Source organism: Phymastichus coffea, unplaced genomic scaffold (assembly GCF_024137745.1).
Source record: "Phymastichus coffea isolate CEN01 unplaced genomic scaffold, Cenicafe_Pcof_1.1 PCOF00194, whole genome shotgun sequence".
NCBI lineage: Eukaryota > Metazoa > Arthropoda > Insecta > Hymenoptera > Eulophidae > Phymastichus > Phymastichus coffea.
Genome location: NW_026707005.1, coordinates 35,895 through 53,381, shown reverse-complemented (window position 1 = coordinate 53,381; position 17,487 = coordinate 35,895). Strand labels below are relative to the sequence as shown.

The 17,487-nt window shown below is 38.6% G+C and overlaps 3 protein-coding genes across 3 annotated transcripts in view; all 3 read right to left on the bottom strand.

Annotated features, from left to right (window-relative positions):
• Positions 1–6,747, bottom strand: part of LOC131673767 (octopamine receptor Oamb) — an 87,200-nt gene extending 80,453 nt beyond the window's left edge. The window contains exon 1 of the mRNA XM_058952036.1: positions 6,657–6,747. The gene's annotated coding sequence lies outside the window, so the exon portion shown is untranslated. The remainder of the gene's footprint in view (positions 1–6,656) is intronic.
• Positions 6,748–7,944: 1,197 nt separating this feature from the next.
• Positions 7,945–11,072, bottom strand: LOC131673769 (isocitrate dehydrogenase [NADP] cytoplasmic). Its single transcript, XM_058952042.1, has 2 exons — positions 10,450–11,072; positions 7,945–9,474 (listed from the first exon to the last, which is right to left on the bottom strand). Exons 1-2 carry the CDS (start codon positions 10,663–10,665, stop codon positions 8,263–8,265), a joined length of 1,428 nt encoding a protein of 475 aa, XP_058808025.1. The 5' UTR covers positions 10,666–11,072; the 3' UTR covers positions 7,945–8,262.
• A 1,356-nt stretch (positions 11,073–12,428) lies between these two features.
• Positions 12,429–17,466, bottom strand: LOC131673766 (cullin-3). The gene is given in 21 exon segments (XM_058952033.1): positions 12,429–12,668; positions 12,777–12,830; positions 12,902–12,995; positions 12,998–13,028; positions 13,107–13,201; positions 13,204–13,244; positions 13,321–13,342; positions 13,345–13,425; positions 13,428–13,618; positions 13,620–13,662; positions 13,739–13,835; positions 13,837–13,917; positions 14,048–14,143; positions 14,145–14,156; positions 14,240–14,409; positions 14,481–14,859; positions 14,929–15,108; positions 15,186–15,389; positions 15,458–15,841; positions 16,547–16,792; positions 17,033–17,466. Coding segments are annotated over 19 exon segments (2,283 nt in total). The 5' UTR covers positions 16,604–16,792; positions 17,033–17,466; the 3' UTR covers positions 12,429–12,668; positions 12,777–12,805.
• Positions 17,467–17,487: the final 21 nt, after the last annotated feature.

The following is a 17,487-nucleotide window of genomic DNA, read 5'->3' as shown; positions in this document are numbered from 1 at the left end:
GCACGTCGATCAAGTCTATACCTATGCGCTGCTGCGTACGGCCCACTAATACGACTTTATTTTTTTTCCCCTTTCGCGTTTTGTATATCATACGTCCTGTCTATCGAATTCTATATATATATTTACATTTAAAGGTGAAGCACTCATCAATTTATCCGCAGCACGCATTTTCCAATAGAATATCGAGAACGACGCTCTCCGTCTATTTTTATTGAATACGCATCGATTGTTTGAATGCCCATAACCACTGAGCCCTTATGTATTATATACCCCATTGAATTACTAGGAATGTAGTTTCAACAAATGCACGCTTACTTAAGTCGTTTCATTCTCCAAATCGTATTCGAACAATAAAATTGATTCTAATCAAACGTATGCAATAATGTTCCATCTTGCCAAGTACGTTTAATTTATTTTCAACGTGGATGTATCGATCAATCGTTTAACGTTTACATTTGAAATTAAACTCTCTTTCTCTTTTATCCATTTCCTTTGATTTCACCGATTCGTAAATTAATTCCTTCGACAAGCTCATGTTGGAAGTACAAATTGATTTATATTGTTGTGAGAATAACGGATTATTCAACGCCCATAAATAATTCAGTGTACATTGGCAAATTGATATTTAATGTGAAATGATGACTTTCATTAATTGTGCTTTATAATGACAAGGCGCACGCAAGTTTTATAACACGATAGGGACAGAAAAATATAAATAAATCATCGGAATCGAAGCGAAATTGTACGTGAGTTGTTCTTCAAGACTGTGACGCGTAAGCGTCGCTAGCGAGATTGCGGTAGCTTGCAGGCACGCGACAACATAATAGTTCAAGTTGTCGTCGTATAGATGCTACGCTAGATAAGCTGTGGGGATAATGTTGAGGTAATAAAAAGCAAAACATTTTGGTATGACTACTCGGCAGCCACACTTGCAAGCGCATCGTCGCTTGGCTCTTCGACCTAGTTACCTCTTTTAACCGGTTTTATACCTCGTTCGATCCTGCCCGCGCGCGTATATTTCAAAATCCTATCGCGTGCATCATATGCACTTCGCGTTCAATATCGCTCTTCAGCAGCTGTAAGTGCATGCGTTTGATTGCTCTCAGCTTTTGGATTGCAATTGATGACGTGAATATGTACTGCCAGCTGTCACTGTGATCAATATATATATTCTCTAACGTTTTACTGGCAGTTTGAGCATTATGATCTATCGCTGATTGGCTAGTCTCATTCAAGTCAAGATTAACGCCGTTTGTATTTTTGACCGAAACCATTCCAATCTTGAAAATATCATGGCTAGGTACGAAAAAAATACTCTTCGAGATCTGACAATTTCATTATAATTTTAAGAGTCAAACATAAAAAGCTTTGTACGAATAAATTAGTTGTGCGCTGATTAAAATATTTTACAAAGACACCTCACACGTCGTCTGTCGATGTTTTAATTCGTGCCGTTATCGATTCAATTGAAATCAATGTAAAATACTGTTGCTACGTTTACTCATCGACAGCCAAAGCTAATGACAAATAATGGAGCTACTTTGTTATTGAACTCTCTTTTTCGTACTCAACTCAGAGCAATGATTGCTAATTAGCTTGCCATTTATTCACTGACGCGTTGAGAATTGAATTAAAGCAAAATATCGAGGAGCTTCAATCGAGACGTAATTGAAAGTTGTGCATAAAAAAAAACAGCAAGCGGAAATCTGAAAAGATGATTGATTGGCGGGGTGAAAGCCTTGGACACGCGTTCAAAAAATTTAAGATTAAATGGTTTGAATTTAATAAAGTGAATGCCATCTCGTTAGAGTGTAAAGAGCAAACGAAATAACGAAATAATAATAAAGCGCGCGCGTACACAGTGAAGGGAGCGCTCGCTGTATGAATCGGCGGCGGGCTGTGTAATAAAGGGGCGCGCAATCAAAATCAATTTGCATAGACGCTCGCGCGACTCTATCCGACGGTCCCTGCCCCCTCGCTCACCGCGGCTCCGCGGAGCGCTGCATTTACCAAGCGATAGGCACGCGCTCGTTCCAGCGGAAGGGCTACGAGCGCCCTTTTTATCTTGCGTTGCGCCTCCCTCGGCCGCTGGGAAGCTCGCGCTCTCGCGGGGTGCAGCTCGAGCAGTCGCGTTTTGCGACTGCGTGCGGATCGAATTACGGAAGAGCGGCGAATTCGAGACACCTCTCCTAGGCGAATCGCGCGCCTTTCCATCGGCTCGCTTGTCCCGCATTCTACTACTCGTTCGTGTGTCAGCGTGCGACGCTCCAAGATCAGTGGGATCCAGCGTTGCCCGCGCTTTGGTCCCCTTGCTCGCTATACGCTGCCATTTGTGTCCGATATGGCTTTTGATTCAGCCGACTTTGTAGCTTTCGTTGTAACTTGATACGTCAAACGATTAACAGCACGTTAATAAGGTCAGCTTTCATTAAAAATAACAAATTTAACGCAAACGTGTGCGGCTGAATTGAACTGGATTGGAAGGTGGCTCAATGGACTAGAAGACCGTGAATAATTGTTTGAATGTGTCTCTCGAACAATATGGTATACGTGTGTGTTCTAGAATTTACTTGAGCTTTTACTATAGTCGCAACAATTGGATATCGTATTACCAATAGTTTATTGTATTATTGATTGTAATAGACTCTGAAACCGATGAAATAGTTATGTTGTCGAGGAGCTTGAGAAATATCATTTTTATAAACGCTACAATCGTATTGTGTAATTTAATTGCATTTCATATACACAGGCGTTGTCTCGATTACTTTATATAAGAGAGTAGAGAAAAAGCGACGCGTAACAGGTAATTGCACCATCAAATTTAAATCGAATCTCGCACGTAACCGATAAAAAGAAAAATGCTATTCTGTTTGTGACATCTAAATTGCTTCCTTCAACTGGAGCTCATTTCTCGGACTGCACACGCACAGAGAGTGAAAAAGCTATGGTATAGACTAAACTGAGATTTACGTCAAGTTCCGTCGTCGTAAAGTACTTGAGTTTAGCGTCATATAAAAACTTTCCTTCTCCCCCACCCCCCCCCCCCCCTCGAGATTACTCATAAAAAGTCGCACAATAGCAGTTTTGAAGGAGTATTTTCAATTGAAACGAGTGAAAATCCCGACAACGCTGATCAAGAAATATTTTCGATCGCAATGACTGTAGCAATTGACCAGGTCGAATGGAATGAAATGGCGTGGGCAGGACAGTTCGGAGCTGTCAGTCGGATAAAAATAGCTCGGCAATCGAGGCTTCGTTGATCCCGAAAAGCAAGTTCCAGAACGAGCAAAGCAGAATAAAAAGAGAAGCCGTTTCTTCTCAAACACGTATAAACCAGCGAGCGTCGGAAACGTGCACGTTACTCAGCCATCTTGTGCAAATGAAAGCGCCATCAAAGGACAGGAAGACTTTTGAGATAATGAGTACAGCGTGCACGAGGTGAAAAGGCACCGTTGAGTATAGGCCAAGGTTTTGAAGGTTGCGCGGGCGCGGAAAAACGGGCAGCTGGGAAATGCGAGTGCCGATAAGGTTTAGCTCCCCTCGCCTCGTATTACACCACGCGCTTTCTCGCTCTCTCTCTCTCTCTCTCTCTCTCTCTTTTGCTTTTTATCGCGTGCGCGTGGTTTAGCTTCCCCGGGCGTGTTTTCAGTGCGGGAGCTGTGGCCGTTGAAGTACACGAGAGAAACCTTCTCGCGGAGACACGCGCTCTTGTTTTTCTTTTCACCTTGTTGAATATTTCATGAGTAATTAGCCGGCTTTTCATTAATTTAACGAGCTTAATCAAGTTTAGTTTACGCGCGCTCCTCGATTCAAGGGCTCGAACGCGCGCGCGCGCGCGCGCAAAGCGAGCGATACCGAGGACTTTCCGCAGCGCCGCGTTGCAAAGGAGAGGCTGACGTAATTTCCTTTTACAAAATTACATATAATTGAAAATTGGATTAAGCGCGATGAAAACAACGATGCCGGGTAGTAAAAGCATAACATGCCTCAGGCTGTCGCCGATTAATCGGTCGATTTGGATTTCATCCGCCAAAGTCACTAATTACATTTAGACTGTGCAATAGGCGTTGCACACCAGTCGATTCGCGTGTGTAAATATTGCACAATGGAAGGATCGACAAAGGGCTGGCTAAACGAGGCGCGAACGTAGAGCGAGGCTTTTGAAATCGCTTTTAAGAAAGAAACGAATCGCCGACTAAATGAAAATCGATGAAATCGGTGCGGTCAACGTCGATGAAACCAGCGCGGAGTAAGTGGCTACTTGAATAGGCATGAGCGAGCCAGCGAGGCAAAGGAGTGTTGTTGTGCGCGGCTGTCTACAGGAGCAAAGGACAGTGATTCTCGTGCAAGCACACACGCAGCAGCGATCGTTGCAGACGACGCATAATGAGCATGCACGTATACCTATCGCGAGCAGCGGAGAGTGGGGTGAGCGATCGAGGACAGTGCGGTTGGCTGCTGCGAAACCCGTCGAAACTGGATATCGCGATGCTCGCGAAACGAGAGAGTCCGGGCCGCGAGGAACAATGGACTGTGTTGCGCGCGGCCCAACAGACTGCATTGCAGGTCTACGTCCTTTCTTCACCTATGCGCTATTATCCCTCTTCGTGTGCTCTTTTATCGCGGCTGCGAAATTTTCACGCGTCCTCGGCGCAAGCCTCGCGTCGGCCTGCAGCTGCTTTGGCGCTCTCAACGGCACGATCGCCACTGCTTATTTACGTTTTCCTGCGCGCAATCTTTCCAATCAATTATGCATTCCCGATGGCTTCGCTATCCGTCGAGCCGTAAAAAATCAATCGGTCTTTCAGGAAAACAGATTGAAAAGAGAGAAAAAGAATAACGACGAAATACGAGGAACGCGATCAATGAATACAACGGTCTCGCCAATTAATCTTTCACGATGAAGAATCAAAGTTTGACTAACGACCGAGGATATTGCCAGATGAAAAGGACGCAAGACAAATAAGAATAGCGATAAAGCGAGGCTAGGGCGCGCAAAAATAAAAAGAGAGCAGAAGGGGATGAAAAGAGAATACGCGAAACGAAAAGAGAGGTCAATGGTATATTGACGCTGTAACCTCGGCACATCTAGTGAACTCCGCCAGCACGCCAAGACGGAAAATGGACGACGACGACGACGACGACGACGGTCGTCTCTGGAATCGCTCAATCTGACCAACTTACCCCCTCCCCCTCCTGTCTATTTACTCTGTTTTACAGTGCTGTGTCATATATATACGCGAGCGGCACATCAAGCAAAGCAAAGTCGAACGGATCTTTTGACCCTATCACCCTGAATGCATGTCACTGAAAGCAGCTAGTATATTGAGCTTCTCCTTCGGGCCCTCGCAAAATTTTCTTCGACTCGATTAGTTTAATAAAACTCAGCATGTATGCTGATTCTTTTTCATCGAGTAACATGGAAATTGAGAAGAAAAAAGATCAACACACTATTGAATGGATAAGCGCACAGTTTCAGGATTAAATGGTACGATAGAATAAGATGAGCAAACAAAGCTTAAATTATTCGATTTAATTTCAGCAATAGTGAATAAGTGCAGTAATAAGCGAAGACAGCCCGAGCAACATACCCATTATTCGTGGGAAATTGCGGTGCGAACAGTAAAACGTCGAGTCTGATTTTATTGATTCGCGAGTAGAACGAGTGACGTAAATTGAAAGCGTGTTCACTTTTTATATGACAATCGGATTTCTTTCTTCCTGTTGTTTGGATAAACGGTAGCGGGCTAACTGAGAATTGCGTATGGACGGTCAAATAAGTTGAGCTTTTTGCGCCGCCATTCGGTTTTATAGCGAGCAAGAACGAGAGCTGCGGTTTAGGCGAGTCTTTAATTGATTTACGAGTAGTAGTGCGAGCGAACGGTTAAATTGATCAATTGAACGTTTGCCCCCGCGCTTTCGAGAGAGAGAAAGAGAGAAGGAAAGCACAGCCAGTTTTGGCGATTTATTGTTTATGAATCGACGTAATTCTATAAAATACTCGAGATTGCGATTTCCCCACTCTCTCTCTCTCTCTCTCTCTCTCTCTCTCTCTCTCTCTCTCTCTTTTGCTAACGCGCATTCTTGCGCGATGAATGGCCGGCGCAGTATTTATCATTTTGACAATAAAATTCTCATTCACGCGCGATGTATTTATAACTCGTAGTGACAAATAACATTTTTTTTGTTGGTATTTTACGTATAAATCAGACTGATAGATGACGTTTTGGTGACGCGGTGCAAATATTTTTTTTATTTTACGACAAATTTCACGTAGTTCGATAGTTTGAATCATCTCGTTTTGTTTTGACGTCGACACGTGGACAAAGCTGTTCGCGGTAGCCTCTTCAATTATTTCCATTGTACTTTCCATTGACGTAAGTGAGAGCAACTGATTAACCAAAGGCTTATATCGAAGCTTGCTCAACGACATGGCAAAAAACTAGACCATTATAGCTGTTTTTGCGATGACTAACCTATGCGCTAACGTCTAATTATTAACAAGTCGGAGAACATATCGGTACGTCGATACTTGAATTATATCTATTAGCTAGCTTTTAAAGACATAATTATAATTTTAAAGACCAAACGACACAGCTTCGATGTATTCTATTTCCCCTCGTTCGATTTACTTTATATTAAATATAAAAGCTTACCAAATAATTCCAAAGCGTCGCCTTCTTACTTATTGTTCCAAATATTTTGCAGGCAGCGCGCACGCAAGTAGGACACTTTTCACAAGAAGTTATCACCGCACTGAAGACATTCAATTATTCAAGGCAAGTTATCCTGTCTACTTTATCATTTTTACATTTGCCTATCTTTAGCTGTCCTTCACTTTTTCTCGACCGCTTATTATTTTCTTTTGTTCCCTCGTATGTTATGCTGTAAAAAAGACAAAATAACGTTTTCGTAAGATTTCCCCACACCGCTATTCGATGATTCTGATATTCTGAACACATAAGCCGATTGTCATAGATGGAAAAAAGCTTATAATATCGTAATAAAAGTTCAATCTACGACTAAAAACTTGCCGAATAAGTTTGATGCGCGTTAATCTGATGGTTACCCGCGAGCGTTTTTGTAAATGAACAAACAATGCTGTGCGGTCTTTCCAATGTCGACGGAGCGCTATAGTTCACTCGACTCGACTGACTGTAATGCCGTGACAATGCTACAGAGAATTACTTTATCTACCTTCACAGAGTAGTATGGGTGACTGTTGGTTGGTATACGCACATGCGCAAACTGACTGACATTAAACGTCAGTCGGGAAAGTAAGATTTGCTTATGCTAGCAATAACTTAAACGAAATTCATATATGGATTCGGGTTTTACACTGATAACTGCCAAATTTATGGACTCTATGTAAGTTTTTATATAAAAATTGCTAATTAGCCTTTAATTAGTTTTTCAATCATTTCCGAATCATGTAAAAATTAAGCGAATAACTTTTATGTAACGTTCGTTAGATAATTCAAATCATATTTATCGTCGTTTTTATATCTTACAATTAGTAATCTTACAATTTAATCGTTCTATAATTATTAATTAAAACTCAAGGTTTCTAGTAATTAAAATAAAAAATAACTTCAAGTACTTGAAAAAATGTTCTGTCCTGTAAATATCTCGCTAGTTGAATATAAATTTGTTCAATCTTTGATGAACATTTGAACATTTAAAATTTATATATTTAAAGTTTAGTATTTAGTAAAGATAAAGTGAGAAAAGCGTTGTCGAAAACAGTCGGCTGGATGGATAAAAAATGTTATCACTTCGAGATTATAATAAACTTAGCAAAGTGTTATGAACAGAACGAATATTACCCAATTGATCTAAACGTTAACATCAGTTATCGCGACTTGCGAAATTCGCAATAACAAGATATAACGGTGCAGTGACATTGAGGAAAAAATAAGCTAGCACAGGCGAAATTAAGTATCAAATAAAATATAATATTCAAAATATTTTGACTCTTTTTCATTACAAATATGTTCAATAATATCTACATATAAATAGATATTATACAACATTATATCTTTATTTTATAAATGCACTCTAGTCTTGAAAAATTGATCACATATTAAACGTATCAATGGAGACCGCTCGGTTACGTCGCGTGCCGTAATGACATCTGTTTATCGTTATTCACGCAGAAATTCCCTTCAGCGTGCAAACGTGAGATAGCGCTTGCCGCATTGACAAGCATCTCTAGTATTTAGCCTGTAATAGAAGAAAGTCAGCATTATCAAGACCGCAAAGTCACACGTTCAGGCTCTTCTTGAGGTTCTCGGCGAGTTTGTCCAGAAACTCGAAGGTATTTAAATAGTCGGTCCTCTGGACCTGGTCGGCCTTCTTTATGCAAAGCGCGAGATCCTTGGTCATGAAGCCCGACTCGATGGTGCTGACGCAGACCTTCTCTAGGGTCTCGGCAAACTTCTTAAGCGGCTGGTTGTTGTCGAGCTTGGCGCGGTGAAGAAGACCCTGAGTCCAGGCAAAGATCGAAGCGATGGGGTTGGTGGAGGTCTCTTTGCCCTGTTGGTGCATGCGATAGTGGCGAGTAACGGTGCCGTGAGCAGCTTCGGCCTCGACAGTTTTGCCGTCAGGACAGATGAGGACCGAGGTCATGAGACCGAGTGAACCGTAGCCCTGGGCAACGGAGTCGGACTGCACGTCGCCGTCGTAGTTCTTGCAAGCCCAGACGTAGCCCCCGTTGGACTTCATGGCGTAGGCGACCATGTCGTCGATGAGTCGGTGCTCGTACCAAAGATTCTTCGCCTCGAACTTGGCCTTGTACTCGTTGTCGTAGATCTCCTGGAAGATGTTCTTGAAGCGGCCGTCGTACTGCTTGAGGATAGTGTTCTTGGTGGACAGGTAGAGCGGATAATTGCGCGCAAGGGCGTACTGCATGGAGCTGTGGGCGAAAGCGCGGATGCTGTCGTCGGTGTTGAACTGAGCTTGGGCGACGCCGGCGCCCTTGAACTCGTTCACCACGTGCTTAATCTTTTCGCCGGACGGGCTGGTCCAGCTGATCTCCAGACTGCCGGGACCCGGCACTACAAAGTCCACTGCCTTGTACTGGTCGGCGTGGGCGTGTCTGCCGATGATGATCGGCTTCTCCCAGCAGGTAACCAGTCGCGGGATGTTCTTGCAGATGATCGCCTCGCGGAACACCGTGCCGCCGAGGATGTTCCTGATGGTACCGTTCGGGCTCTTCCACATCTTCTTCAGCTTGAACTCCTCCACTCGTTTCTCGTCGGGCGTTATGGTCGCGCACTTGATACCCACGTTGTACTTCTTAATGGCCTCGGCGCACTCCACGGTCACCTTGTCCTCGGTCGCGTCTCTGTTCTCCATACCGAGGTCGTAAGTGTGCAGCTCAATTTCCAGGTAGGGGAAGATCAGCTTCTGTTTGATCAGGTCCCAAATGATGCGCGTCATCTCGTCGCCGAGGATGTCGACAACCGGTCCGGCCTGCAAAACAAGTTGACCAGCGTCACTACCTCGCCTTCAGCCGAAAACATGCGATTCTCTGCTTCGATAGCCAGACAATAAATCAATGAGAACAATAATCGCACGATCGATGTCGGATGCGCGTTGTCGTATTTCAAAAAATATGTTAACACGAAGCACATGCATATGTTAATTTGGGTATCGTAGCGTGTGCATTTGAAAATGTCACTGCGCAGTCAAAACACGGTGAACTTTTCATTGCAGCAATCGCTGAAATAGCAAAAATATATCCTTGGTATCGATGAAGAGTGAACTTATAAGTCGAGTAGAAAACGCGTTAGCAATAACAATCGACCGATAGATCAAGAGCCCCGGTCGGGCAACGTGCGTTCAAATAGAATTCTTGCAAAATCATGCTGACGAATAGCAATTAACTGTTTCCGAAGCAACGTGGAAAGAGGCGTTTTCGTTCACGTAACTGATAGGTCCATATAAAACCTATCGAATGTTATTCTATCGGTGTTTATGGCGGTGGCAGAAGCGTCCACGCACACATACACGAATCTAAAGGTCCCTTCTTTTTAGGTCTAGTCACTGAACTCGCTATCGCGATGAAAGTATAGAGCTGGAAAGTCTGGTCGCGCAGGGCCACGCAGTAATCTGTGATGTCCTCGTTCGCTCGCACACATGTCCGTCCGCAAGCTTACACATGTATGCACGCCACAAACGTATCGATTCTATTTTAAAATACTTGCATGTAAATGTGAGCAAGTGAGTATTCATAGACCATTTTCGTGATAAGCTATATAATTACGACAGTGCATTGAAGAATAAAACGCAAGCAAATAACAAAATCGATGTCAGGGTCGTTGGAAGCTAGCGTCGTTAAAATGACAAAGCATCGAAACGATTTTTGTAAAGGCGAGCTACGTAAGTTATCGATTGCAAAATGTCGGCATCAAAGAGCGATAAGGGTGTAAATGAGTACAAGTTTACCTTGATTTTCGCCATGGTAGCAGCAGAAACAGCAAGGTGTCTGGAACTGAGGAAACTGGGAGCGGCCGGCTTTAGTAGTGAGTCGTCGAGGAGTAAGTGGCGGCGAAAGGACGAAGCGTCGCAGACGACAGTGCGAGCCAAGTGAAGCCGAGGTGAGCTCCGCAGCACAGAACTACCGGCAGTCGCTCGACGGCAGATCTGGAGGGGCACGGCCATAGCGATGAGCCGACAGGCGCACACACGGCAGCGAAAGTAAAACACTTTCTCACACAATCACCTACTATGTTATGTCTACGTCTGTACGAGAGAGCGGCTACGGCTGCGCAATTGTATGCGTTGCTGTTGAAATTTCCAACCTCAATTGCCGCGCGGAAGCCGTCTAATATATAAATTCACACTTGCTTATTTTTCCCCGGCTTGCGAGCAAACTCTGCTGTACTATACTCTCGCACCCGACTAGATACTCGCCTTGAAAACGTGGAAAATATTTATAAAAAATGTAGAGTCAAAGTCTCGAAGACATGAGAACATTGATCCATATATGTACACACTTGGTTTCACTCTGCCAGTGATCGCACGCACTCTCTGCTCTTGGCTTTATCTGAATCTCTCTTAGTCATATAGTAGTAGTCTTTTCCCCACTTTTCTGTTTTCTTTTTTAAATCTAGACTATTTGTAGCAGATTACTTGTGTTTTCAATTTTCTTCATATTCCTTCGCAGTATTATTGTAGTTACGACGTTTAGACGAATGGCTGGTTTTATTATCAGATCGTTCTGACTTTTTCCTCCTTTTTACGCACGAAATGCTCGCCCTATAGACAGTTTGTTTTATTTATATCAGTAAAGCTGTCTGATTGATAAAATCAAATGTCGAGAATGTGCAAGACAATATTTCCATTTATCAATTCACTCTCTTGCAGAGTAATATTAGAAAAGACATTGATCTGATCATAAATGCCTTGTTTATAGAAACAGTCGATAGTTTTAAATATTATCAATAATTTTATCGCATTTTTGTATTGATCCAAATCAATTTCTCCAACAAATCCCGAGATTTAAATAAAGTTATAATTTGAGAATAGCTACAATATGAACGAAAGCGAAGAAATGCGAAGTATAGAATGTTCAAATAAAATGATAAATAAAGAATACCAAAATAATACGTACAAAAATAAAAAATTCCCTATTATAATTAAATAATTAATATTCATGGAGAAAAAATTAATTTAAATTTTCGATTTAATCAAGTTTTGTAGTATGTAAATATCATGTAGATACATAAATCTAAATGGAAACTATTGGCTTGATAATATCGTTTGCAATTTCAGGTTCAACGGTCAAAAAGCTTGACTAAAAAAATCGTAACAGGTATATATCTGTGGCCTTGTTTTTAACGCGACAGTAATATTTCAAATAAAATTTACATCAGCAAAGCTTATAAAAAAATTATTTAAAAATTACTGATTGTTATTGATCTGACGCTTTGTTACGGGTATTATTGACAATTTATTACCCAAATTTGTTAACTATCAATCATTTTTTCCGAATGTCTAATTTATAAGCTCATTCAACTTGACTTAACCATTGGACTGCCACTACGGTGTGAATTAATAATATTTGAACATTGAACTATCATCACATCTGTAACGAACTAAAATATGTGTAACAAGAATTACTTATGGCTTTCTTACAATTGTTTATCTAAACCACAGATAAATATCGAATAATCTTGATTGAAAAACTAAATTCAATCATATTTCCATAATATATCAAATTTGTCAATATGAATGCAGTTTTTAAATGATACTTTATCGGTATTCAAATGTAAAAGTTTATCATTCGTAATTTATTGCGAATATCGATAATTTATTATTTTAACGTGCAACCGACATCAATGGGGTTTTAAAAGTTGTAGAAATTTGAATCATTAAGAATTAAAAAGAAAATATACAAAGTTGTATCTGAAAAAGGAAATAATTTAATCATTTTTCAAAACCTTATCTTAATTCTACATATAGTTATAATAACGCACTATACAATCTCAAATAATCTTAAGGGTAAACGAGGATTATAGAAAATTTTTATTTCATAAAGTTGAAATGATCCCAAATCCAATTCTTGTTTTCAATTTTACTGACAGTGTGTTTTTTTATTTTAAAACTTATAGTAACGTTTTATGAAGAAGCGGGTTACTAATATCCAAAACCCGATAGTATTTCTGAAAAAAAAATATAGAGTAATGCAAAAACTATATTTATAGAAGTTTTGTATAAAAATAATACGCTATTTCTAACATTTATCTAATTTTTTGTATGTATTCACTTACATGTTTGTACAAATCCTCTTCATAAAGATTTATGCAACGTACGTATAGACTTTTCTGTAAACAAAAAAAAATATTCGTCAGCAATTTACGATTCACAATAAATGTAAATGTGCAGTAGTACAAACCTATCTTCAGGTGTACGCGCTAGATACTCTCTTTCGATTAGACCTTCTATACGTTTCTTAATAATAACTGGCGACGGTAAAAATCGAGCTCGTATTGATCAGTCACTTCAGTCACAAGGATGTTATGCTAAAAGGAATTCAAGTGAAACACCTATTTAAATATAGGAAAATTTCACATACCAAATATGACAATGAAAATACTTACGGGCATTCGTTTTCGTGCTTTCATTATACGAACGATAGCAGCCTCTATCTCGTGCTTTCGATCTTCGTCAACTTTATTTCTCGTTTCTTTTCTTTCGGTTCGCACTCTCCTTTCGCAGCTACTGTTTGTATCTTAACTCTAAAAATAAAATATTACGTATGCAAGTAATTATATAAATCAATGCTTTTATCAAGAAATATATTAAAAAATTTACCTGTGAAGTTTGCTGGTAAACTATCATTAACACAAAACACATTAGACGGCTCAATTTCTTTTGTACGTGGATTTTTTAACAATACTCTTTGTGTTGCTTTGCCATTGCCAAAGACTGCAATGCTCTAATCAAATCCCTTTCAGGGATATCAGTTTCATTTTGGATCTCTTCATACGTCAACCTTTCACGGTTATTGAACAACATGAGAATACACATTTGGTAGGTAGACACTTGGATAATATGCTTTCGAGTTAAACTCATCCCAGTCGATGACGATGGGCCATCTGAACTACCGTCCCTGTTTATGTTGACCATAGAAAATGGCATTTAAATCTGCTGAACCTAAATTAGATCAATGTTTAAATTTTTTCTTTTTGCAGGCATTGAAAATATTAAATTAACTATTTAATTTTCCTACCTAATTGTGGTTGCAGAGTTAATTGGCGACCGCTGTGTTTACCAAGGTAAAAACGACGAAAGGCATCAAAGGCATCACGTGGTGCAGAAGGCATATCTGCATTTGGGCGTTGCTGTTTGAGTTGGCCAAAATCCAGTTGTTAAAACTCGTACACTCAAATCAACGCCACTTAACGTCATCTTAAAATAGTAATATAATTAACACTTTTATGTAAAGCAATGAATTCTTATATAATTAATAATGAATATCATTAATAATTATTTTCGAATGCCCAATCTTAAATTACTGAATCATTAAAATAAAACTTACTCCACAAGCCAATGTATGTTCTTTGAATTCTTCCATTATTGTATTACTGACAGTAATGTCTTTGAACATGCCTTCCAATTTTGATGTGAATTGACAAGCCACACTCAGTCTAAATAAACAATAAATTTTTGTCATCCAAGCTTTACTTCAACCTTGCGATATATTATTAAAATAATTTCCTATATTACATACCTTTAATTTGGATATCATGTTTTTTTCACTATCATCAGACACGGATTTATTCAATAAGAGCCGTTTAGCCAAATGTTGTTTGTAATATCTTTCAAAAACATCTTTTTCTTGGAGAAATCTAAATAAACACCATGGTTTATCCAAGATACCTTCAATTCCTGTTCTGTCATCTGTTATAAAAAAATTAGATGAAACAACTAGGATTACAACGCATAAAAAAATTAATAAACAAATATTTAACTTACACCCTTGAGGCCTTTTTTAAGTTTATCATCAATAAATAACGAAAGATACTCTGGACTCTTTTGATTTAGATTTAAAAAGTATTCAAAATCAGAGGCAATCATTTGTTTGAAATGCTTGTCATTACTAAACGAATAATGTAGAAAACCCTCAAATCTATCCTTCAAATCTAGCAGGTTTTGCACAAATAGAACAGCATTAGCACCCGAATCCTGTTCTTCCTGAACTAACTTTTTTCCTTTTTCTTTCAAATACTGTGATACACAACTACAAACTGTGTTCAGGCCGTCAGTAACACGAGAGAATAATTTATACATGCAACCAAGATCTTCAGTCTTCAAGTTTCTAAGCATGTGAACAACACCACTATTTTCCATCTGTAAATATAATAAATTAAAAATAAATTCACGTCCTAAATATTTCTTATTAAAGAACGATAGTCTTACTTCAACAATAGTTTTCATATTCTTTTTGATAAGTTCTTCCTCCACTACTTCAACTATTCGTGGCTCTGTAGATTCGTCTAAGTAGTGTTTAGCTCTTTCTGACTCTTCGATAATACGTATTTCGACTTGTTTTATATACACGGATGCGCTATTTTCTGCTAAAAACTTTTGTGATTCCATCTGCAGACAAAATGAATGATGTAAAATTGAGCATAAATTAAAATACAATTATGAAATTGAATTCTTTTAATACTCACTTTGTAAAATTCTACACTTTGTTGTAAAAATGGTCGTTCAAAATCTTCTTCATATACTTGACGGTTATTAATACCTAATAACATTAACATTTGGCAAGCATTTTTTATTGCGATACGATCTACAATTTCGCCCTTTCTTTCTCTTGCAACCATCCCTAATAAAGTTTCGCGTAAATGATCTCTTATACATCCATACCTGACAACCTAAAGATTTTAATGCATCATATGAATATAGTTACACATCATATTTATCAATGAATTTACAAACTTACTTGATCACGAAATATAATCAGTCCTAAATTGAATACATTATCCACATTGTTTTGCTGTACATAAACTCTGTCCATGTACATAAGAATATCACGTATCATAACCATGGATGTCTGATGATCATTCCATGCTTGATTTAGTGTTTGTAGAAAATTATTGTGTAAAGAGTCAAGCACATCTTTGCGTACTTTGTTCACAAGATGTTGTGTAATTACTTCTTTCAGTCCTGTATAGAGCCGTTCGCCATACTTATGAAGAACCATAGTATATGCATTTCGATAAAGTTCCTCAAAACTGAGACTTGAATTGTTTTTTTTTTGAATTTCTTGAATAGCATTTTTTAAAAGAGCCCATATATTTTCAACATATCTTTCGTCCATAGATGTCTGAAATATTTTATATATAGTTAGTAAATTAAATTAAAATTGTGTAAAATATGTATTCTTACAAGTCTATCAGTAATTATCAAATAATTTGATGAACACGATTTAAATGATTCCAATTGCAAATTCGTATGTGATGAATTGCTAAAATTATTATGAAGAGGATCAGAGTAGTCATTGTAACTCATTATAGATTTAATTTTGCTTTCATGTTTCCATTGTTATTTTTTGTTCACTATTTATTTCTCGATACTCCCTTAATAACTGTGAATATTAAATCATAATTGTTAAAAAAAATGTTGAAAACTATTTACTTATAATTAATCAAAATGTAAATTTTAGAATACTGTAACAAAAATAATTACGTAAAATTACCATGTAAAAACTGGTAATTTTATAGGAAAAGATTATTTGCATGACTTTTATAATTTCTCACTGAATATTTACATAAATAAAACTGGAATATCAGCAACTTCAGGTTACTGTTACCAAGGTGATTTGATATAGTAATGGAATATTTAACCTTCAAATTTATTTAAATACTGTTCTTTGTTGTAATAAAATAGTTACAAATAAATAAAAACAATGAAAATATAATAATGCTTTTGCAATTGAGATGAATAAATTATGTTGTAGAAATTGTCAGTTTAATAAAACTATTCATTAGAAAAATTGTAAAATGCTTAAATAATATAATGATAAACTTACTGGAAATGCTCTTATACGCATTTTGCTTTCTTTTTTTGGTAAAGCACTCTTCATCATGCTCAACTTATTTTTGTTGTATACTTAGACGTGTATACAACACACTAATTTCTTGCCGTTGAATCAGCTTCACAATTTATAGTCCACAATCTGCTCATTGACAGCAGGATGAAGAGTTTGTGTTATTGCAATATAGTTGCTGTAGCAAAAGTTCGCCCGAGGAATGTTTGCTTATGTTAGGTTATGAACCTAAAAAACATGAATAAAAAAAAATAATTTTTTTAAGGTAGAAAATATGATGTGATAATTTGTAAAATTGTAGATGGTACATAAAAAGAATATCTAAAAATGTTTGAATAAGATTAAAGAGAATAAGAGAAATGTTACGAAGGGACAGGAAATCATAGCTCGAAAAAAAGGACTGAGTTGGCAAAAAAAGTAACGAAACACCTGAGGTATGCAAAACACATGAGAGATTTTCACGCTTACCTATCTCAAATTTCATCGATGCTTTTTTCCCATATATGGTAGGAGAGAGAAGAGCATCGAACAAAAGAACCAAAGTTCGTATAAAAACAGATCAAAAACAATGGGACACCTTTCTCCAATGCTACTGACAGTCGTGATTTCTCGAGGGCCTTTACTTTCTTGGTAATGTTTGTCGCGGTCCTCGCAAAAATAATGTTATTTTACGGGTACTTGAGACGACGGCGGTAGATTCCTTCTGACATGATTGAGATATTCACCGACTCGGTGAAATCTGGTCGACGTTTATAACTAGCAAAGCGATGTGTTTTTATCTCTGAATGAGTAACTCTTGGGCACGCCGTAGAGGTTCGACTGTCGGAGACAACGATGACCATCCGATCCCCTTTCTACGACAAGTTCCAATACGAAGCTACGGGCTAGACAAGGACCGTCAGTATGAAACTGCGAACACACAC